Source organism: Platichthys flesus, chromosome 14 (assembly GCF_949316205.1).
Source record: "Platichthys flesus chromosome 14, fPlaFle2.1, whole genome shotgun sequence".
Lineage (NCBI taxonomy): Eukaryota > Metazoa > Chordata > Actinopteri > Pleuronectiformes > Pleuronectidae > Platichthys > Platichthys flesus.
The window spans coordinates 21,914,980-21,939,489 of NC_084958.1; the positions used below are offsets into that span (position 1 = coordinate 21,914,980).

Genomic DNA, 24,510 nt, shown 5'->3' on the forward strand with positions numbered 1-24,510 from the left:
AACGAAACAACCAGAAAAAGGTTCAAATCTCCCGAATGTAATTTATTTTTATGGCGATTCACTCACTGACATCACTGTTATTCACCAACATTAGGAACCATCACATTGTTATAGCTACACTGACAAGAAACCGTGAGAAAGCTGAATCCTACTTTTTCATTGAGTTAGTTTTCATGAGTCTGTTCACTGAGTCGCACATTTAGCTTCACGGCCCCAGAGAGGAAACAACAGCAACGTTTCTCCAACAGCAAATAACCACATGACTCAACTTCTGACAAACTAAATCATGTTTTTTTTACACTTCTGCCTCTAATTCCATCAACTCCCCTCAGGCTACACATCCTGGCTCACATTGTACTTTTGCAGTTTGGACTCTGAGAGCTGCCAGAACACTTTAAATACCGAACCAAGTTAGCACGCTAAATTAGCATTTGTATCAACAGACCTGTTTTGTGGGAGACGACAAATCCTATTATTTTCTAAAGGTTATAAATATATTGGATATCCTCTTCAGCCCCAAACCAACACTTCCTCTGCTACTCCCCCCCCCTGTCTTTCTTCAGCCACAACATCACCGCTGGTCTTGTTCTCCACAGTTTCCCAAAGCCCGGTGAGAATGACCCCATCAACCCCATCATGCTCCGTCACTACACTTCTATAGGAAGCCAACTGCCAAGAGCAGCATTTGCAGGAGAAATTCATAATGTGGCTAAAACGTGTGAAGTGACTCGTCCTCATGTCAGTGACACCAGAGGAGCAGATTCAGAGCCGAGCTGGAGAACTTCAACAACTCTTTTATATCTCTACATAGAGAATAGCTGTTGACTGTGGTTTCTGCGTAACCATTTGAAAATGTACTTTAAAGTCTTAAAGCAACTTTTCCTCATTAAAATCCCATCAGTGCCTCGGGTGCTGGCAGAGAGACGCCTCTGCTGTCGATCCTCTTTCTGCTTCTCAGCTTCTCCTCCGTCAGCAGCTCCTCTTTCCACACCAGCTGAATTCACCCAGTGCTAATACCAGGACGTGTGTTTCCATGTCATGTCTGCCTGACGCCTCCTGGATTATCTCAGCGCCTCATCCTGATCAGCTGGCTGCTTCTCCATCGAGTCACAGTCCACCTGTCACAAGCAGATCAGCGTTTGAAACACACGTCTGTGCAGCGAGCGAGGTGACAGACAGGCCCAGTGTTACAGAGCCTTGTGCTGCCGTCACTGTTAAGAGCTTTGCTGTTCAGAGAGCGGGGGGGGGGCGGCAGCAGGGAGGAGGAGGGACAAACAAAGAGAAAGAGAAGGAGATATGATGGCTTTTTGTGGTTGGGAAAGAAAGAAGGATGAACCAGTGAAAGCACACGTCAGTCCATGTCAGATAACTCAACCTGTCATGGCAGGAGGACAGTCCCAGTCAAACACGTCTCCTAAATGAATGGGAATCTAGTTTGACTGGAGCAACGTTGTCTGATTCACTGGAACCATGGGAAGGTAAGACGTCGAACTAGAAACACAGCTGGAGTAAAAAATGGAAATGTACATAAGAGAAGCAGCTTTGAAGTGGTTCTTTCAAACCGAGCTTCAGAAATCTGCAGTTCCTTCTGTAACTGGTTTAACTGGGGCAGAACTGAGAAGGGTTGAAAGTGACAGTGGGGATGGAAGGTGAAAGGAAGAATCCTGGAGAGGCTAAACTTCCCTGGAGTTTAAAAGTTTGTCTCGACCTATAATCAACTCTCCTCAAGAATAACCACATTTCCCTGAACACCATAAAAGTACCGACACCTTTTCACCGATTCAATATGATGAAGTGACGTCAGCCAGAGATCGTGATAAAGATGTGAATTCAGAATTTACATGTCTGAATTATTTACAGATGAAACAAGGACATCAACATCTTTTTTTTAAAAGTCCAACACTGTTGCATCGGTTTTTCACAATGTACAGAAAAGCAACAGAAAGACGACACCGGGTGCAAATTGTTCTGTTTCTGCCTCCACCTGCTGCAGAGCCACTTCTGTGGATGAAGTCTCCCAGTGAAGTCTCCCAGTGAAGTCTCCCAGTGGCTCCGAGTTCAGTGAGAGGTTCTGAGGCGTCTCCAGTTCACCGGGCTCGTGTCCAGCTAAATGAAATACTCCCTTCGGCTTTCACCGCAGACGTTCTGGGAGTCGGTCTGGCTGGTGAAGGGGAAATCGGGGCTGTCCTCCCGCTGGACTTCCTTCACCTCCTGGTTTCTGTACGTCTCTTTCCTGCGGTAGAGGAATCGGCCCGTTATCGCCAGGACGGCCACGACCACGAAGATCACCACCGCTATCACCCCTGCAAGGCAGAGCACGTTTAGAGATGTAGAAAGGCTGAGATATCAGATCGTTTTTTTAAGATTTGAAATGAGTATGAATGTTATCTCTCTCTCTACACTCACTTTATTCCCTTTAATGTTCTGACCATCTTGCTAATCTAACTTTCAAGTACATTCAACCCCCGGTTCAAATCTTTTCCATCTCTTCAGCTGCTGCTCCATTGAGCACATCTGAGAATATGATCTCAGGTTCATTCTAATTGGAAAATACCACTGAAATCAATGTAATAGCACATTGTATTTAAAAAAGACCAATTCTTTAAGATAACAGAGAAGGAGCTTTAACATCAGCGAGTCCCTCCTGCTCAGGTTTAATTAGGTGAGCTGCCCTTTACTTTAATGGACACTTTTAAATGACTTTTCTCAGGGTCTCACCTTCTTCTATCTCCATTATAGATTGAACCTTTCGGGTCCTCACTTTAAATCAATCCGTGCCGGCAGAGCAACAAAGTTTTAAACGAGTTTTTAAACAGAGTCTTGCACTGACACAGTTCTTGGAGCTCAACATCTGTTTCACAACTTTGTTCAAGCAGGTGAAGAGTCGGCTTCATCGCTTTGTTCAAAATGCATCCGACACAAACAGGGAGATGGAGAGAACATGGTTCCTCCAAGGACAAACAATCCCACACGTTCGTCTGGCTCTTTATGAAAGATGAAAAATAGTCTGATAATCTGCACTAGACTGAACAAACTCAAAGATCTCAGTGCATGAATATGTCTGGTTTTCTTTTGAATTTAGAGGACGTATATATAAGGAATTAGGTAAATATGATGTTTTATAGATGATCATTGTGACAAGCTTCATATCAACTTTATAATAAAAATAAAAAGAGAGGCCCTGGTGTTTAAACCATTGACACCAGAGGACATGAGTCCCTGTGCGGAGGAAGATGGTTCAGTACCTCCAATCAGAGCCGAGTCAGTCCTGATGGCATTGACCAGAGGTTGACCTGAACCCACTGAACCAAGGTCTGGAGAGGGAGGAACAAGAGAGGTGGAAGAAAGGAGTCAGAAGAAAGGTGGAAATGGAAGGAAAGAGAAGAAGAGAGAGAGAGGGGGGAGGATGCAGAGAAAAGATAAGAGCATCATCATTCAGAGCAGATGGAGAATATAAGACTTTAGTATCACAAACAGGAGGTGATGTCTTCTCCACTCTGAAGCAGAAGGACGGAAACACAAAGACGACTCACTTACTTCTAATAAGCAACCGCTCGGTAACACAATCAGAAATGTCCTAGATTTACACAACACAGCTTCACTGGATGTTTTCGAGGAAGCAATAAGCTGAGTGGCGTCTATCCCTTTAGATTTATAATTCATATGAATGACGGACGGATAACCTGCAGATCTGAACAAGGCTTCTGAAGTAAGCTACTTCAGGTTGTAACTCAATGACAGTTTATTGTAGGTCTTGGTCTCATCAGTGTGTTTTATAGAATCAGTCAGTTCTCTTCTTCACACAGTCCAGTCTTCAGAGTCTTACCTGTGGCGAGGTGGTGTTTGTTCTCCGCTGCGTAGGGATTGGCCGAAGCCGAGGAGCCGCAGCTGGACCGGAGGAGAGGTCCGCTGATGGAGACGGGGCTGGTGTCCGGGTGGAGCAGAGCGGCTTTCAGAGGACTGATGGAGTTGAAGCTGAGCACTGAGAGACAGCCGGAGAAACCCAGAGACGCCAACCTGGACACGTCCGGGTCCAGATCAGAGTCTGAGGAGGAGGAGAGGAGGAGGAGAGGAGGAGGAGAGGAGGAGGAGAGGAGGCAACTGGATTTAAATGGAATACTAATTTTGAATAAGACAATTACTTTATTTGTCTTTCCCACTGACGCAGATAAAAAGTAAATAAGATGCTTTATAATGAAACCCATTTCTTCCTGGATCTAATTCACAATGTTTTTATTGTGGAATCAGTGAAGGAGGATCTTGGTGTCCAGCCTGTAGCACTCAGCTCCCTCCCTCCTCCCTCCACCAGCCCTCTCTCTGGTCCATCAGTCCGGCTGATGGACGATCGGTTCTTCAGGAAACGACAGAAAAATCCACTTTCCTGCTGCTTCTGGTTCTGATCCGACTCCGACTCTCTAGTTTGACGGAGGAGACGAGCGGTCGCACGGCGACATGACGGGGATCAAACACTTGAATTTACTGAACATGCACAAAGATCAAAGGGTTTATCATTAAGTAATCCATAAGATATGTGGTGTGATCCTGCCTGACCTTGAAATATGGATTTATTTATATTGATATTTTTTGGCTGAAGCCATCGATGACAACTTTGCATTTAATATTTTCCATATCGATGAATTTCATGCCTAGAAATGCGAGTTATTAAAGTTTATGAGAAGTAAAAAAGCCTCTGAAACATCGATAACAGCCCGAGACACTCACAGTCTATATTTGATCAGATCTTAAGAAATGGAATTACATAAAGAAAGTATTTCTTGTGTCGAATCCGGGTTTTTTGAGACACGTTCAGTGTCTCACTTGAACAAGTTCAAAATAAACAAACTTGATCAAACCAAAGAAAATTGAAATAATTGACTTTTCAAAAAGTTCAAATGGAGAAAAAATTCATTTCTGGAATGTGTGAATCTGAAAAAGATTTGCTTCAAACTTATGATCCTGCATGAAACTGATGAAAGACACACTTATATAACAAGATATTCCTATGTAATATTAATTACTGTCTCTCTGGGTATAGAGAACTGCTGATGGAAAAAGTTTAAAAAGCAGACTTTGATTTTTATGACTCATGTCCAGCGTGTTTCCTTGTCAGAGCCTCTGTTGTGTTTTATTAATCAGCTGGATTTTTTTTTTTTCCCGCAGTGATTCAGATGGCAGAGAGAAAGAAAGTTTCCTGCAGTGATGTGTCCAACAGCATCTGCATCACGTGGAGTCCTGCACTCAACACACTGTCATCACTGTGAGCCGCAGCTTGAAGTTTAACAGCTGAAGTATTTTTTCTGTTTAAAGCTCAACTCGGCCGCACTTAACATTCAACACGTTAAAGTGATTTAATTTCGATCCTCATTGCTAAAAGCTTCTCTGCGTTCACTTCTGTGCGTTTTACATATGAGGCCAAAGTTCTGAGAGCTGTTATTCAAATGAGCCTGAGTGCTGTGTTAGTGAAAAGACTCTTTACTTCCACTTACCGAGCACTCTGCCCAACACCAGGGACTTGATGGCGTTGAATTCTCCGTCAGACGACAGGTTGAAGTCCTCTCTGGTGTTTTGGTTGATCTGGAACAAACACAAATCTCTTATTGATTGTTGGGAAAAGGAAAATCATCTTTCATCTCAGCAGATCAGAAGGAGACATGATGGACAGTGTCCGAAGTCTGACTGAAGTTGATGGGACTACTGGGTCTTGGCAGAGCTATGTGCTCTACTCACTGCTTCTCTACTCTCTACTTTACCTTATATTATTTTATCTCCACTGACTAATATAGATTAAAGGTTAAATAAAGTACACAAAATGGTTATAAGTTGATTATGCTGATATCAAACGGCTCCAGATGAAGTTTTCTTTGTCCTAAATCAACACGAGTTTCTGGAGCTGGAATCTTTCTCCTCCCGTGTCTGGAATGATCTTGAACGAGCAGCGAGCGTGAGCATCGAACCCTCGGAGGAACACGCCGACTCTGGACGCTCTGAGAACAGGACGCAGCGTGTCGCTCGCCCACAGTGACTCATTCTTCAACAGGACGTCTGCTCAGGGGAGAGGAAGTGATTCTGTCCCCCGGAGGCTGCCGGCCATCAGCAGCCAGCTCTGTGGAACCGCTGTGGAGGCCCCCCCCCCCCACGTCCCCGTAGTGTGGTGCTAACGACATAATGACTCAAGGTGATAGATGTCGACAAGATGAGATGCACCTCATATGTCACAGGAGGGGGGGGGGGGGGGGCTGCACCCATGCAAGACGAGGTCACCTTGTATTTCATTTCACATCTTGATAATTACACAGACGTTCAGGCGGCTGAGTTGAAGTTAACATCATTTATCATGTGAGGTTAACAAGATAAGAGATTCACTAGATCCAGATATGATTAAGATGCTTCATATTTCATGTGCAGCTGCTTTAATGTGTAGTTTGTCCCTGCTGCCCTGCTGTAGCTCCGCCCTCATCACCGGGGCTGGTGTGTGTGTGTGTGTGTGTGTGTGTTTGTGTGTGTTGTTACCTGCACGGACACAGAGTCGCTCAGTCTCATGACAGTAACTGTGTGTAATTGTCCGTTGGCCAAACTCTTCACTCTGCTCCTCAGCACGTCTGCTTCTCTGTTGCTGTCCAGCTTGTACCTCACCTCCAGCTTATCTTCACACACACACACACACACACACACACACACACACACACACACACACACACACAGACAAACACACGCACACACACACATTCTTATTTTAAATTGAATGTTTTGCTCTTGCTGAAAAACATTTTCACTAATCTCGTAGTTTTTTCATGAATCTTAATGACGAGCATCAGACTCAATGAAGCTTTTTAATTCAAGAGCATTCTATCAATATAAAGACTCCAGCTCTGACACATTTCCCGAACATTACCATTTCATGAAAAACCATGAAGTCTTAATATTGAGTAAGATTATAAGACATTCAAATTGTCCTCCAGGTGAATACAGAATAACCCACATCTACATTTTTAAGTATAAAGTATTTTATACCACAAAGAACATTATATTTATGTTTTCTCTGTATTACAAACATGTATTTACCAAGAATTCTCATTCACTTATAGCTGTTGTTCCTGATAACAGCAAAAATAGTGACAAAGAAATTGCATCTGGTCTGAGGAGGTGTAAAAGCCGCCGAGGGCAAAATAAATAAACAATAAAAAGCTCTCTGGAATTTCATTGAACTTGGGTTTAACACCGTTTACTTGACAACTCCAGCGTCAACAGGAAACCTTAATGCACTGCTGTCCATCAGCCGTGAGTCATTAACAGCAGAGAAATCCATTTACAGCTAATCTAGCAGCAAAGTGCTGTTTTATTAGAATCCTGGAAGCAGAAAATGTGATTTATAAATTCAAAGTGCCTCCTTCTCTTAAAAGCCAAACTCACTCACGACATCATCCGAGTCCAAAGTTTATAAAACACATCGGTAAGTTTTCTGCTGTTTCATTCTGCAGCACACTGACCTGTCGCCCATTAAAAGCTGCAGCAAACTCCCCCCCCCTCAGCATCACCCATCAGCTCCCACTGATAAAACCACTGAACACTTTCTGTCCACCTCCAGCCAGTCCTCCCAGCTGGACAGATTAAAAGCCAGTAGAGGCTGACGGGTTGAATCCAGAGAAGAAGAAAGATCGGACAGATCCTGATAGATCTGGGAAAGCTGCGGAGCGAGGGAAGAGGAGGAGGAAGGAAAAGAGGGAGGAGATGTGAGGAGAGGAAAGTAATTGGAAAACCTTGGGGGAGGAAGAGAAGATGAGGAAAACCTAACAACAAAATAAAGGAAAAGCAACAACTAATGAGAAAAGAGAGAAGAGATGGAATGAGGAAGAAGATGAGGGGAGAGGGAATCAGATGTTCAAGGGGTGAAAGGGAGGAAGAACTTGGAGGAAGAAGCATTATAAAGACATTCAATTTCAATCTGAACGACCTGGAGGAGAAAGGACAAGATAAAGATGTGGAAAATGGAGTTTAACAAGCGGAGGAGTGTTTTTTATGATGATGTGAAACCTACAGGAAAGAGAAGACCAACCACACTCCTTCAAAATAAGAGCCTCCTCCTCACCGTGCTTGTTGATGAGCAGGGCCAGGTGCTCTCTGTAGTACGAGGACACGTAGAGCAGCAGAGCCGGGCTCTGATTGGTCCTGAAGCTCAGCGAGACGTTCTCTCCTCTCAGCGTCACGTCGGAGTAGATGGAGGACGGGGGGGCGCTGCTGTTCCTCGTCAGCTCGTACGGCTCCTTGAAGGTGTAGCTGACGGAGGTGGTGGACTCGAAGGAGGCCGACACCTCTGGAGGAAGAGAGACAGACACACTGTTATAGCTTCATCAGAAACGTAGATAATATATTTATAAATATTGTTGACATACATGCATATTGATTTATAATATTCGTATTTCCTTAGACTTTTTTCTATAATTGTCTGTTTTAATGCAATGTGTACATGCTGGTCTAATAGTTTGTGTATTTTATGAAGAGCTGTTGATATCAACAGGATGAGAACATATAGTTCCAGTCACTTTCCACACCTGTGCCTCGTCCTGTTGATGCAGATCTAATCTCCTGCAGTTCTCCCCCCTTAATTTGTTTAATCCAGATCCAAAGTTCAATGTGATGATGTTTTCTTTTATAATGCAGTGAATGTAGCAGCAAACAAGTGGTTTGAATAGACTGAAATCACTCAGCCTCAGTTTGCATGAAAGCTTCAGCTCGATACTCATCGAGTGTTTCACGTCACTAAAAGGTTCACTGGGTTTATAAAGACTCCTTTAAACTGACAAACACCCACATGTTCTGATAACAGTCTGAAGTCTCCTCTTTTCATGTGTTCATTTCTCCTTGAGAGTTGTTTAATAACTGTACATCATGTCTCTTCATGGAGTTTGAGGCTCAGTGACACGTGGACGGTACCTGAGTGGCAGAAGACTCCGGTGAACGCCGACAGGCCGCAGTCGCAGTGGAAGCCGGCGGCTCTCTCCACGCAGCGGCCCCGGTTCTGGCAGAGCGAGCCGTAGCTGCTGCAGTGACCCGGGCAGCCGGGTCGAACCCCGGGCGTGATCCTCGCCCGCTCCTCCAGGTCCAGGGTGACGCCGTTCAGCTGCAGGGAGCGGATGCAGCCCCGGAAGCCCTTCTGCCGGGAGGCGGTTCCTCCTGAACACATCAGGAGAGAGACAGGTTATACTATATCCTGGGATTTCTGTTCCTCAACCTTTCTTTCATTTCTTTGTGTGTTGACAAGTCTGTGTGATTGTGTATTTTCTTTATTCTGCAGCTGTCAACACGATGAAGAAAACACCAACGAGGCAACAACAACTGTCGGTGGAAAACTGATCTGGGGACAGAGCTTTTATCAGCTGTCGTTATAGCTCTGCCTGAAAAGCATCATTCTGAAGGGCGAACAGGCTGCCGGGCTGAATCACTGTCTGGTTGTGTGTCAGAACGTATATCTGTGTGTGTGTGTGTGTGTGTGTGTGTGTGTGTGTGTGTGTAGAGCTGGAAGCCAGGTCTTCCTTCCTCCCCCTCACGTCTCCTCCCACCATCCCCAGCACATCACTTGCAATTTGTCCGATTCGTCTAAATAATGGGTTCCGACCGAAGGGCAGTGAAATACTATAATGAACACATGTCCACCTTCACACACACACACACTGTGCTGTCACATGTGACGTGTGGCAAGAAGTCAAATCTGACCTCCTGTCATTTCTGCTCAGATGCTAGGGGTTGGAATTGGAGACGAGTTTTCTGAGAGGAAGTTTCCTTCATGTGATCACTGGAGAAATTGAGCCTGTAGTGTTCATGGCGTCATGTTGGACATGACATGAGGAAACTAAAGAGAAACTCAAACTCACTATTAAAGTAACTCATTGCGTTACGTCTTCATTAAAACTAAACTTTATCTCAACTAAACTTCATTCCACATTCTCACATATCGAGGAATCCTATAGGGAACGTCATCTCCCATCTCATTGGCTCTATACCGTGGCTGCACCCTAGAGACGGGGAATCACCCCAAAGCTTCCAGGAATCATTTCCACGACACTGAGATCATTTATAAAAAGCGTAATGAGGGATTTGGAGGGTGAATATCAAAGCAAAGATCAAAAAGGTCCCAGAGCAGAAAAACCTCCGACCAAAGCAGCAGGAGAGACCTTTAAGATCAGTTGGGGCTTCAACCTCGTCTACAAGCTCAGCTCTAACCAGACAATTACAGCGTCTCTACATGAGATCAAGGCCACGATCAAAGGCAAAGCATGTGGCTGGAAATACAAAAGAGCATCAACCTCTAGCTTCAGAGAGAAACGTCTAGAGAGAGAGAGAGAGAGAGAGAGAGAGAGAGAAAGAGAGAGAGAGTGGACTTCGTTAGAGGAAGACAACTTCCTCTAACGAAGGAAGTGTATCTCATTGTGTAATAATATTGTTTGAATGTTTTTAGAATATGAACAATATTCATCCATCACTGCGCTCAGAAGAGTTTCAGCCTCATATTCAGGACCACGGCCAGAGACAGATATTGTTTGGTTTGTTCCTGAGCTGCATTACTTCAAATGTGAAGAATCAAACCCTCATCCAAAAGGCTTAGGTTTTCTGTTGATTTATATTTTGCAGGATATTGCAAAAAACATAAAGGATCAGATCATCATAAACAAGCACGAATATATTAATAGATATAAAAGGTTAATTGCAGATGGGATAAATTTGACTAATCCTCAAAATCCAATATCAACAAGAGCTAAATGATGACCCCGGGTTAAATACTGAGTTTTCTCTCCCACACACCAACACTGATGGAGCGCCAACCAACTGCTTATCTCTCTCAAACCAGACAACCCAGTAGATAATGACAAAACCCAACAAGTGGAAAATGTGCTGGGTGTGAATATTTCTCTCTGACAGATACCGGGTCCATAAAGAATCTGGAGAAGCAATCAGATTGGTTGTAACTCCAGTCGAGGCAGCAGCACGGGCTGTGAACTGAGACACTGTCATTTACCACATTATAAATCTGTACCAGGAATAATTAAGTACAAATAAAACACACTGTGTTTGTGCAGCTAGGGTGAATAAATTCATCAGGGACAATTACAACAGGACTTTAAACCTGAGTCTCATAAATCCACTGCACAGGATAATTCGGCTTAGTTATTCAAAAATGCAAGAAAAGATTAAAACTCCAAAAGAAAGGTAAATATTTGTCCCTGCAGTGTCGGAGGCTGGAGTTCAGCTCGTAAAAAATAAGCCGCGCACAATAATACAGCTTGTGCAGCAATGTTGCAGCTTGTGATTGCAAAAGAGCTGAGCTGATATTAATGCTAATGTATACACACACGCTGTATATTGTTTACTTGGTATTTGTATGTCAGGCACTGAGCCGGTGCTCCTAACAGATAACTCATGTACAGTTTAATGGAAAATATAATAAATCTGTTTTTTTTCTGGGACTGAACATGGAGGGGGTTGGGGGGGGGGGATGAAATCACACATCCAGCACATCTGCATGTAGTCGTCAGTTTTCTGTCGTGTCATTCAGAGGTGAGCGTATGGATTTGAGACGTTGTATATTCAGAGCAGATTATCGGCTAAAAAACATTCAGCCGATCAATATTTTCCTGCCGCTGCCGTCACTTTAGCTTGTTTCCCTCCACGCTGTGTTTACTGATATGAAGGGACACGTAAAATATTTACAGAATGATAATAATAAATGATGCGTTTTCATTATTTCTTCCAGACTCGGAGGTTAAATGGAGAATCAGACTTGGAGCTGCGCCGGCTGATAAACAACTCACACGTTCTTTAAAGACCCTCGCTGCAACAAATCCCCTCACACACCATATTAATAAACACTGCTCCCCGGTGCACGATTAGTTATTGAACGAGATTATTTGCTCCGTGGTCAGAAACCATCGACTCTGCACTTTCATATCCAGCTAGCAGCGGGTGGCTCTCGGCCAATAGCGCTTCAGGACTGTGAATGGTGAGATTTCTGTCTCATTTTTCAGAAAGCAGGACTTGAAGAGGAGGACAGACTTTCTGTATCTCTGTCTGCAGGAGTTTGGAGTGTGTTGGGGAGGATAGGAAGAGGACTGTGGATTCCCGGTAGAATAGACTCAGCAGATTCAGCATCTTTCACATCCAATTCTGCTGAGCGCACAACAAGCTTCCGCCAATAGCACATTAACATATGTACAAAAAATTACTATTTTTAGCCTTTTGCCGGATTTCAAGCGAGCTGCACGGGGACGCCCAGCGACATCACATCCTGTTGGAGCTGCTGGACTCATCGAGTCTCCTCGGCCAAACAGCAGAAACTGACTGAGGTAGAATGAGACACACTAGAGCAGACACCTCCACCACAAGTCAACAGTTTCCTTAAATTCAACCAAACTGTACATTTGCACAAAATCATTGATATCACTGAATCTAGTTTGAAGTTAGTACTTTTTAATTCTTTCTGTCACTGTTAGTCAACCCTGCACATTCGCCTATCAGCACCTTTTGATTATCGTGAGTAAATCTGAATTTTTCTCTCTCATTCCTCGAGAATGAACAATTTTGCTTTAAGTAACGAGGAGCAGTGAAAATAATTTCCTTTAATTAAATATTGTCATAAAGAAAACAAACCGAGAATCAAAACAATAATTCCAGTGAAATATGAATAAAGTGAAATTATGAGGATCTGTTTTATAACCAAAGACAAAGAAACAGATTTAATATAATCTGATGGCTGGGCCTCCTCACCTATGAACAGCTGGCTGTTGAGCTGCAGGTGGAAGTGTCCGTCAGCCGGCGCCTCCTGCGTGGCGGGGGGGAGCTCGTCCAGCCGCAGCGTCGCCTCCTTCACGTTCCTCTCGGCTCGGACCCGATGCCACCGGCTGTCGTTCAGCGGGGCCGGCGCCTCCACGCGGACCTCCAGCGGCCCGTTACCGACATCGAAGGAGAAAAGCACCTGAGTGGAGGCTGATGGAGAGACGACAGAATAGAGGAGGGGAAAGAGGAAAAGAGAAGGAGGTAGAAAGGGATTAATATTCTGTGGATGATGGAGACAAAGAAGGAGGGAAGAACCAGAAAGGTGGGAAGTTGAATAATGTAGAAAAGTATTCACCATCCTACAGTTTGATAAACCAGACAATGCAAATGTATCTCATTGTGTAATAATATTGTTTGAATGTTTTTAGAATATGAACAATATTCATCCATCACTGCGCTCAGAAGAGTTTCAGCCTCATATTCAGGACCATGGCCAGAGCCTCATCCCTGATTCAGCACCATGGACAGCAGCTCGGAGCTAAACGTCTGTACTTGTTTGTTTCTTCTGGCGTCAGCTCCCATTCTCTCCAACAACAACAACAACAACAACAAGAGCCTCAGACAAAGCAAACCATCACTCTTCATGTGCTGCCGGTGGAGGGCCGAGGACGCATCAATACGGGAGTACAGAAGAAAATGAAACAATGGCCACGGATCCCGAGGTAACTTCATTTAGAAACAGTTTCCAGGGTCCGGGCCACAGCGCAACACAGCAGCAGGATTCAGAGCTGGAACAACAACTATGACAGTGATTTCCCAGAGGAGCGAGGCTGGTGCTGCTGCAGTGTCCCTGTATTAGTTTCTGTGTGTGTGTGTGTGTGTGTGTGTGTGTGTCCCTTCCCTCCAAGTTCTGGAGTAGCCTCCTCCAAAGTGCAACGAAACACAAGGAGAGACACTGAAACGGAAAAGTAAAGTAAACTCAACCAAAGCTGCGACGTGTTCATTTAAAAAACAAGAGAAGAATCGCCAGGAGCCTCAGCTGCGAGTGTCGAACACAACAGGGACAAACAACAACAAGTGTGTGTGACCCTGATGACTTTACTAACAGCTGTTGATAAATTCTGCAATGACACAAGTGTTAACATGTGAAGGAGACGAGATGTTATTTGTGCCATATGCAAAAATCCCTCTTTACAACAGGTGTGTTGGTGTGGACACGGTTTAAAACTGATACCGAACCAAAATGAGGTTGTTTAAGTTTTAATTTTGAAATGAAAATGTCGTATTCTGGATGGAGCCTAAAAGAGTAACGTGAAATGAAAGATTCCAAACACGAAACGACTCGAGTTACAGATGCATGGAGTCTACGCAGCTCTATTTTTAAATAACACACACCACCGCCGCCCGTAGACACGTAACTCACACCTCACTGCATTACTGCCACAGACACACAAGCACAAGGACACCTTGCTGGGTAATACAGCTACACTTCAAATAACACAATCTACGGTGGGCTATAAACGTCCCTCTTCCACCCGGCCACATTTCCATGGCAGCCATAAACCGCACAACACACAGTTGGTTATTGCTGTCGTAATCTAAACGACACATTGTGGCGCCCGTGTGTGTTTGTTACGCTGGAGACAGGAATCGAATCAGGGTCACGGTGAAAATCCCCCCCGAGAGTTCGTGAAACACCTGTAAAATTAATTGCTGTAAAAACAAGGCCGGCCACAACAGTGATTACGAGCGGCTCTTTATGGGTTTAATCTTGTTCACACATTTATTGGATGGATGGTTAATGCAGTGCTTTCCTGTGTGTGCGTGGGGGGGGATATGGTTTCAATGAAGTCGGCGCCGGTCTGAGGGAGAAAATTGATTAAAAAGCAACTATCAGTGAAAACCTCAGAATCAAATGTTGGAAACGCTCGAGCAACACGAGAGGAAAATGAAAAAACTCCATAAAATCCAGAGTTAAGTTCAATATTGGACTCGTGCAAATGAAAAGACAAGAACACCAAGATTTGATTTTATAGTTAAAATGCGCTCATATTAAAAAGTGTTTGGACTCACAGCTCAGCTCGATGCGGATGAAGTCCCTGATGCCCAGGTTTTCCAGGAACACGCCCGAGGAGGCCGTGGTCTTGAACAGGAAGGAGATGTCTGCGCTCAGCTCGCCGTGGAACGTGGGGAAGTGGAGGTACGACGTCTCCTTGTCGAAAAACGCAGCGTTCCACAAGTTCTCTGATAGAAACACAAGAAAACCCTCTCGCTGATTATCTGACAGCAAAGATGAGGAGCGATTCTTTGATTGTCGTTTTTTGATATGTTTTTAAAAAGAGGACTGGTTGCTGTCAGGGGCTTACTGTCTCCATTACAACGGAGCGGTCCCACCCTGTAGGCCGCCTCTGACCCCGGCCTCTGGAGGTCACCCAGCACCAGAGACCTGACGGGGAGGCTCTCCTTGTGGGTGAGGAGGCCCGAGTCTTCAGCCCTGAGGAGACAGAAGAGAGGGAGTTGAAGGAAAATGATGATGAAGGTGCAGAAGTAAATAAACAGGAGGTGAAGGAAAGAAAAGAGGAAGAAGATAAAAGAAATGAAATGAAACGTTGAGGAGAGGAAGATGTTTTTACATGATGCAACAAGCTGATGCTAACTCTGAAGTGCGTATGTGCAGTCTCCTGAAATAAATATAAACATAAATAGAACAAAAAATTAATTATAACCATCCTGACACTTCATGCTCTGTGCTCAGCAGTTTTCGGAAGAGCTCCTTCCAAAGCAGGACATGGAGACAATGTGAGTGTTGACAGTGTGTAAGTATAAAAGCTGAGAGCAGAGCCCAGTCCTCCACCATCGATGCCCTGATAAAGCCACATTTAAACAAGATTCAGATTTTTATTTGGATCCACAAGCAGAATAACCATTTATTATTCACTGAGATATTAATGAAAATGTTCCAAAAATGTCCATGAATTGGCAAAATAACCTAAATAAAGTTTAAAGACTGATTCTCTGACCCAGACGTCCTCCACTGTGATCATCTGTCCAGTAGTTGTTGTGTAACGCTGCTCTCTGATGAAAACCATCTCCTGAGTGGAGGTAAAAATACATTCAGGTCTGGAAGAGCTGGAGTGTACAGCACTTTGTGAGACTGATGAAATATTAAAGAGCGGCAGCGGCAGGTCTGGGTCTTAAAAATAGAGGCAGGACGACACAAGCTGGTGATATCAGGAAGGAATCGTTTTCAACATGAGGACAGAGAGAGACGACAAGAAGAAAACATAAAAACAAACATATCCTCATAGTTTATTAACTTCAGTACCACTCCAGGCCGTCGGCGTCACAGTTGCAGTAGTGTTGTGGGTCCACGCAGTCGCCCTGCAGGCCACAGGCACACTGCCGGCTGCCCGGCTGAGCTCCGCCCCAGTACGTCTGCACACGACCGGAACCAGGACCACCGAGCCACCAGCTGAACGGAGAGCCCTCTGAAACACACAGAGCACAGCTCACACACATGAGTACACATTCTGTTGTTTCAGGTTCAGAGACGACCTTTAACCTTTGGCTCCGGTATCTATCCTGAGGCACACGTGTCTTCTCAGACACGATAAGAAAAGAGCTACGTGCTCTTTGACAAGATAATGGGTCGGAGATTCACCGACGTGTTAAATAAGTTACACAGAGAGGCTGCTTTCCTTTAAACGTGAGTTGTTATAGACATAAGATCTGAAACCGCAGATACAAATCAAACTTTCAGAAATAGAAACATAAGACTTCTTTCTTCAGCTTTTATAATAAAACTGTGCAAAGAAAAAACATTGTGCCCGTGATTTAAAAATCAACTCTCTGTCGTAAGAACATTTTGAGTTTAACTACTTTGTTTATTTCCATCAATTTCCTCTTCTGCTCTATTTCCCTGTGTCTCCTCCTTGGACGTGTTTTAAAAAAACTACTCAAAACTTTCTTTTATTTAATTCAACCACGTCTCTTCTGTAATTGTAATCTTAAACTTGCTTGAACGATTTCTTCACACATTTAATTGTTTTAACAACTTCTACTTTCTGAACATCTTCTGTTTTTAAGCTTCTGCTTTTCGGTAGCCATCTATTGTTTGCTGTTAAACTTTCAGTCTTTGTTTTCATGCTTAACGTCTTGGAAGTAGATTTATATCCCAACGTTTTCCCTTGGCTCTTTAACGCCGTGCATTAGTGATGTGTGTGTAATGGTCGTCATTACTATTCACTTTGTCACAGGGAAGAAAAATCCATTCCTAAACACAGAGTCGCAGCATTAAGGGCGATTAATGACATGAAATAACTTTTAGGAAAACGAAACACAGACAAACTAAACGGAGTCGATGCTCAGTCTGAAATCAATCTAACACGATCTGTTGTTCTGACTCTGAAGAGGAAGAAGAAGAAAAAAAACCTCGGAGCCTGATTAAGTTTACAGCAACGACCAAAACAATTATTTTCCCGTTGTCTGGTGGAGCGAGAGAAATGTGTAACCGTGACAGGAACGTTTTCTCCAGACCAATTAAACATATAATATAACTCCTGCTTTTAAATTAGATTCAGAGAAAACACAGGAAGTAAAACAAGTGGGATTTATTGGTAACATCTAAAATATAATGATATTTATATATCCACCGTGTAGTGTTATGCTTCCTCTACCCAGCGCAGTTTCTGATTTAAGGAAATAATAGGTGATATTGAAAGTGGATGTAATTTAAACAGCTGAGATGCACTTTCTTTGCTGGATAGATACAAAAAACGGTCTTTACCTGGAGTGTTGAGGAGGCGGGACTTCCTGCAGTGGTAGGCCACTTCCTGTTCACAGTGCTCTGATTGGCCGACGGCAGCCATCAGCTGCTCTTCTCCAGTGGAGTAGTCGAAGTGAATCAGGAGCTGGTTCCCGCCCGGAGACGCTCGGACTCGGGTCAGCTCCGAGTCGTTGTGCTGGATCACCATCCACGTGTCGGCCGCTGCAGTCATCAGCAATCATCAGGTTGAGTCATATAGAGGGAGAGATGGATATTAAAATAAAGACAATTAAGATCGACATCAACATGATAGAGAGAGAGAGAGAGAGAGGAATCAGGCAAAGAGAGAGAGATAGAAGTAACGATGCAAGAAGGAAAGATGAAAGATGAAGTGAGTCTGAGATGATGAGAGGAGCACCATCACTTATAATTATGTAAATTATCATTGTACACAATGTTGAGTGATGATGGGAGGATAAAAGAGAGAGAGAGAGAGAGAGAGAGAGCGAGAGAGAGAGAGAGAGAGAGAGAGAGAGAGAGAGTCACCTGTCATGTTGCAGTAGACCAGCTGTGGTCTGATTGGTCCGCTGCCGTCCACGTCGATGTAGAAGTGTCCCGACGTGTTGCCGTTGTGTTTGTACGCCTCACACGACTGCTCGTACACGGCTGTGAGGAAAAGAAGGAGACGCGTCACGACTCCATCGACACATCGAGGGGACGAGCGCACTGTGGAGGATTATGGGAGTTTCTGTGTGTGTCACAACCGAATCACAACCTGAGAGAAGCGTCGCACAAAGATCAGTCCAGCTGAGGGGGACAACAGAGACTGATGGGAATACAAATACTCAGTAAACCTTGATCTGCCCAACCTCTTCCTTCTTCTCCTCCTCCTCCTCCTCCTCCTCCTCCTCCTCCTCCAGTCACATACACACACAACTCCAAAGTAGGTTATTTGTGTATCCATGTATCAAGGACGTATACTTGATTTTAACTTTGACTTTTTAATTTGCTCTGTGTCCCATTCAATAACTGTGAGGACGTTTAGGAGCTATACTGCAGCCAGCCATCATGGGCGATCAAGATGTTTTGGCTTCACTTTCAGGGAGCAGTCATGTCGTGATCTTTATATAAAGTATATTAGATGTGTCTCAATTCAGGGGCCACTTCCTTTAGAGGCCGACCTGAAAGGAAACAAGGATTTCCAGGTTCCTAATCTGCAGCTCCTGCACCACAGGGGAAACTCATTTATCACTATAACTGCTAAACTGCTGTGCTGCTAAGTGCAGCTGTGATTGACAGTCGCAGAATTCAAGTCCAAACTGTGAACAGTTGTTCTGCCAACTTTAAAAAGTCGACTTTAAAAAGCTCTTACGTGAGCATGAGAGAAACACAATCACACGTCAATCACACACTCAGTCGTTTCTCATCCCTGTGCTCCTCACTGTTATTTCATACTGTAACTAAGATTGTCTTCTCAGTTTGCCTCCTGGTGTGTGAAAGGAAATTCATTATCTGCCTTTCCTGCACTTTCTCACATCTTAACTTCAACTCTCTCTCTCTCTCTCTCTCTCTCTCTCTCTCTCTCTCTCTTCTCCAATTTGCACCTCAATAAAAAAAAAATCTTGGATGTAACACCGCCTTGATTGTTCTTCTATATTTCACACATGCAGAGAGAAGAATAAGCTTTTCATGGTTATATTTGAACACGTCAGGGAAAGATTCTCGTGTCTGTCAAATATTGAAAACTACAAAAGTGATTTGAAGCAACAGTTATATTCATTCTCCAACATTTGAAGGAGACACGATTCTTTCAGTTTTTCTTTCCGATGGTTTGTTATGAAGATGTTTTGTTTGTGATGGGGGGAGCTCCTCTCATCCTCTGGATCTGGCCTGAGTCTCCTAACACACGTGGTGACAGCAGCAGGGCGACTCACAGCTGTGGCAGGTCGCTCCGCTGTAGCCGCTCTCCGAGCAGTTGCAGTGGAAGTTGGTCCAGGACTGAGTGCAGCGGCCGCCATGTTCACAGCGACTGGGAGAACACCTGAGAGAGAGAAGACTTAGTGTTAAGACAATCAGGATGAGGTTGGAACAGATGTAGTGAAATGAGCGAGTGTCCAGTGGAGACACGAAGCTGCAGAGGAGGTTGTGACAGATATTGATCGACATCGACTGTCGCCTGTTGTGCTCCATGTCCCTCCTGCTGCCTGAGAGCAGCTCAACAAGTGAGTCAGGCACAGATTTCATTATTGTTCCATGCAGGAGTTGTGTTTACTTCTTTTTGACTTCAAAATGTGCAAAATATAAAAATGCCAAGAGGCGTTGAGAAATTTTAATAAAACTGTATTAAGATACAACCCTGATTGGATCTGACAACCTGTTTCTCTCCAGGAAACTAAACAACAAAGTGACACCGACAGTGATCACCAGTAAATTCCCAGTTCATACAACAATCTCATTCAAACCACAAATCCACTGAACTGTCATTCACAGAAACACACTCAGTTCACACTCAGCCCCGAGGCAGAGAGCAGAGCTTTAAACAGAAAGTCACCATTCTCCTCCTGTGAGGCAATTCAGCATGAAAACACAAAATATGACAATTAACTTCAGTCCACACAGAAAAAAACCTGAAGACAACCTCCATTCTCAAGAGTCTGATGGGGAGTTGGAGACAATGTGTACATGCAACACACAAACAAAAAAAAAAATCTTCTACTTATCTTTCTGAAAGCAAATAGTTTAGGCTTAAATCGGCTAAGAGTAGCATCATCACTACCATCTGACATCACATCAGAGAGGTTCGTGTAATGTATGGACTGGGAAAAGATGCCAACCCCCCCCCCCCCCGGTATAAAAGAAGGTGTTGAACTGATGAAGAGGCTCCTTGTGGGTTTGAGTTCCATTTGTGCCGCTAATGGAGTGTTAGCTCTTGATAATAATGCCCTTTGGCACCGGCAGCAATAATAACACACACAAACACACACACACACACACACACACACACACACACACAAACACACACACACATAGACCACACATTGGTGAGTCCATTTTCCACCTGACTTATTTACACATTATATCCCAGGGGCCTAGAATTCAATCAGCAGAACTACATTGAGAACATTTGGGGATTTTTTTGTTGTTGTTGTCTTTCCTAGAAATCAGATTTTTGTTGTTGTTTTTGTTTTATTCCTTGCGAACACTCAGATCTGTGCCTGAACGGTGTCTCAGTGAATAATAATCTAATGTTGTCAGATTAAACAAGACATTTAATTAAAACCACTGGAGGGGATTCTCTATATCAAGTGGCTGGTTCACTAAGTGTGCTCGTATTTACCTACAGTACAATGTGTGTGTGGTGTGTGTTGTGTGTGTGTGTGTGTGCCCTCGAGGCATGTTTATAATTGGTGTGATTGTCTCATTAATTAATTGCAGCTATTTGGCGAGACAGCAGGATGGCACCCGATTGGCTCGTCTCTCTCTGCCGCTCTTATCTCCCGACGCTGAATCGTCGTCCATGATTCTCACTTTCATGAATCATCTTAAAATCCAGAGATGAATCACACTGAAGGTTTTTATCATGAGGTCTGAACCCCAACAGTTTCATTTGAGTCTAATGTTAATCATGAGTTTATATAGCAGCTGTAATTAATGTCTTTTCAGTAACAATGAATCACATGGGTTCCTGTATGTCAGAGGTTTTTGCTTGTGTCGGGCAAACTGAAATATGACAGAACTTTAAAACTACTTTTCTGTTTTTCTTTAATGATTTAAATTCACTCTCACTGATGTCATCAACCTCGTTTCCATCCCACAACAAGCAGCATTTCCAGAACGGCTGAGTGGCTGATTTGGAATCTGTTCTGTCGCTCCAGCTGAATGTTTCCACCCACAGGTTTAACAGCTGGCGGCAGTTGGTGTTTGCAGAAGGGCTCATTTTCTCCTGTTAGAGTTACTGTCATCAGGATGGTTCCAAGGCCAGGACAGGCTGCTGGTTTCAGTGGAAACTCACCAGAACTCCACTGTGCATGAGCTGATCCACAGCAGAGAAGGTAACAAAGGGACATTTCTACTTTGCAAATGCTGTTTTCAATAACAGTCACCAGGAATTGAATCTAATACCCTATGAAAAGTATCTTTATGAACACATAGCTATGGAAGGAATTATCATTGATGCTAACATCCTGCTTCTCACCATCTTCTTTGTTTTACACCTGAGAATTCAAAATTTGGATTCGCAGGGAAGAATACTGAGAATCACCAGGAGTGGTTAGAGTCGTGGACCCAAGATGCAGAGTCCTCATAGTTTTAATCCCATGTCTGGTAGATTTCCTTACTTTGTGGAGTGAAAGTAATCTTTATGATCTGTAGGTCCAGAAAAATCCTTACAAGACACTCCCTGTTTTAAATTGATCAACCACATGTAGATAGATAGATAGATGGATACTTTATTAATCCCGTGAGAAATGCATACGTGTGTCGAGGTATAAAAGCTCAGTTTGAACACTGACGTGATGAAGGTCTCCGTGATGAAGGTCTCCGTGCAGCACATCTCTGCAGGGATACATCACACAGAGCTGACTTGAACACCGACCTGTCGATGATTCCACACATGTCGATGTGCAGGTTGCTGTAGTTGCCCAGATGTTTCTGCTGCACCGTGATGAGATCCACGTGTTGGCTGTGGAGGGTGAGGAGACGCATGCAGCCCTGGAAGACGTTGAAGGGGTTTCTGCATTCCTGACGCTCGTCTTCAGCAGGACAACCTGAACCCAAGAGAGAGACGTCAGTTTGTGAGTGTGGTTGCTGAGTGCTTTTATCTGCTAACAACGATATTGTGTATTTTCCTCTCACCGCCAAAGAAGAGATGACTTCCTGCCGTGACAGGAAATGAGGAGGTGGCGTGAGCGATGCCTCCTTCCTCTTTATCCACAGCGATGGTCACACGTCCTCCTCTGGAGTTGAGCTCCACTGAGTGCCACTGGCCGTCGTTCAGAGCAGAACCTTGGAACCAAAAAGGTTGTTAACACAAACTGCTCGAAATCAGATTATTATTGTCTTCACGCGTTCATTCAGACCCGGAGCAGATTATTACATTTACATGTCATTTAGCTGACGCTTTTATCCAAAGAGACTTACATTTTTAGAACACTCATCATTTTATGAGGGGCCATCTAGGGGTTCAGTATCTTGCCAAGGACACTTAGGCATGCAGATGGGATAGAGTGGGATTTGAACCAGCAACCTTCTTGTTGCAGAGCACCCGCTCTATCCCCTAGGCCACGCTCTCCCCAGATGTTTCAAGGAGAAGAAGAAGCATGTGAAGTTACATACCAGGTCACTTCACAGCCACAGAGGCACCAAACTGCTTGTTCTTCATGTCTTTCTCACAATAAAACAACATTTTAAAGAATAAAACCATGAAATGACCAAATAGATTGAAAGCAGGACCTGATGAGAGGAGAACAGGCTTGTTACTTCACTTCCTGCCTCCTCTGTGTCATTGACCTGGACCATGTACCTGCAGGTCTGAGTCGGGTGAAGCTCTGGGTCGAGCGAATAGATCAATATCTCATTATCGGCTCTACCCCCCCCCCCTTCCCCCCCCCCCCCCGTCATCACACTGTGCCATCGACTGCAGCGCTCCACCTCAAGGATGTGTGAGCCCAGCTTTGGCAAACTACAGGAGATAAAAGGTAAATGTGCTTTTTGTAATCGTCTAAAGGGAAAGTTTCATCTGTCACCGGTCAGAGGTGGATGAGGGTGTGATGGGATAATGGCGTCTGAAGAGTCATCCTGGTGTCTGACCTGCACTGAGCTCCAGCAGCGCCCTGCCAGCCTTCTGGATCTGCAGCCGCAGTCGGGCCTCGCTCAGGTGCAGCCAGGCCACTCCTCCTTCGTGAGGAAGGTCAAAGGTGAGCAGAAGCCCCGCCTTGTTCCACGTCCTGAACTGGAACTCCAGGGACACGCCCCCTGAAGAGGACGCCAACGCCCCTGGCAGCTGGAGGAAGCTCTGGGGGCCGGGGAACGTCACGGAGACGGAAACCGGCTCAGCACAAGAAAAGGTCACATTGCCCTGAGATGGAGAGAGACCCGGGGGGGGGGGGGGGGGGGGGGGTGACAGGAAAAATGATGACTAGATATTTAAAACAAGGTAAAACATGAATATTAATCAGTTGCAGAGGGAGTGTCGACGTGACCTCATGTCACCGTGATCTCATCAGCAAGTCTCCTTAAAGAGGACACAGGTATTAACATAATGATAACAGCACGGCTCGGGGATATGATCGGGGAGCAAACTGAAAAACACCAAAGTCACCTTTGATGTAGGAGAGAGATAAAGACAGTGAAGAAGAGGAGGAGAGCAGATAGTGAGCTGAGAACTCCTTCATCTCAACGCCTCTGATACACTGCTTTGTTTCTAAAGGTGGTGTTTCCACCAGGTCCCGGGTTAAAGCGTCCACATCCACATCCACACTCTGAGACCTCGGTTTCACCCTCGTCCATTTGTTTGTTTGAAAAGCAAGATCATGCAACAACTGCAGGATGCCTTAAAATGTCGGTGTAGATCTGTTTTATCCAGGATTTATTCAGTTAAATAAGACGTTCTGTTTGTTTCATTTGGCTTACAAATCAAATGACGTGTTCCTTGTGGGGGATCTTATTTTAATTTGCTCTATACAGATCTTTTCCTGCATTCACTGTTTGCAGAACCTCTCTGTGTGCACGTATCTGATCTGCTGGGGATGATGCTTAAGTGGCCAATCAGCCCTTGGTGCAGTAATGTGCTCCCTGAGTGCCCTTCTAGTTTTCTTGGTATTAATGCACCTCCCACATGAAACAGCATCTTATCTCTGGATCACATCGGGTCCTAACTCTGCAGAAAGCACCTTAAAGAGTCGCAGCAGCATTCTAATTACCCTCCTCAGCCATGCGTGTGAATCTGTGTTCCTCTTCCCTGACACTTTCTGTTTTTCCTC

The 24,510-nt window shown here is 44.4% G+C and overlaps 1 protein-coding gene across 1 annotated transcript in view; it reads right to left on the minus strand.

The window, feature by feature from the left end:
- Positions 1 to 24,510, minus strand: part of LOC133968992 (contactin-associated protein-like 4) — a 49,667-nt gene continuing 25,157 nt past the window's right edge. The window contains exons 8-25 of the mRNA XM_062405293.1: positions 23,339 to 23,606; positions 22,385 to 22,534; positions 22,125 to 22,296; positions 19,465 to 19,571; positions 18,077 to 18,196; positions 17,552 to 17,752; positions 16,091 to 16,253; positions 15,132 to 15,259; positions 14,839 to 15,009; positions 12,757 to 12,975; positions 8,932 to 9,171; positions 8,087 to 8,311; positions 6,511 to 6,644; positions 5,487 to 5,574; positions 4,413 to 4,415; positions 3,827 to 4,045; positions 3,246 to 3,314; positions 1 to 2,303 (exon numbers count right to left, since the gene is read on the minus strand). Coding sequence (XP_062261277.1) covers positions 2,107 to 2,303; positions 3,246 to 3,314; positions 3,827 to 4,045; positions 4,413 to 4,415; positions 5,487 to 5,574; positions 6,511 to 6,644; positions 8,087 to 8,311; positions 8,932 to 9,171; positions 12,757 to 12,975; positions 14,839 to 15,009; positions 15,132 to 15,259; positions 16,091 to 16,253; positions 17,552 to 17,752; positions 18,077 to 18,196; positions 19,465 to 19,571; positions 22,125 to 22,296; positions 22,385 to 22,534; positions 23,339 to 23,606 — 2,874 coding nt within the window. The 3' untranslated portion in view covers positions 1 to 2,106. The remainder of the gene's footprint in view (positions 2,304 to 3,245; positions 3,315 to 3,826; positions 4,046 to 4,412; positions 4,416 to 5,486; positions 5,575 to 6,510; positions 6,645 to 8,086; positions 8,312 to 8,931; positions 9,172 to 12,756; positions 12,976 to 14,838; positions 15,010 to 15,131; positions 15,260 to 16,090; positions 16,254 to 17,551; positions 17,753 to 18,076; positions 18,197 to 19,464; positions 19,572 to 22,124; positions 22,297 to 22,384; positions 22,535 to 23,338; positions 23,607 to 24,510) is intronic.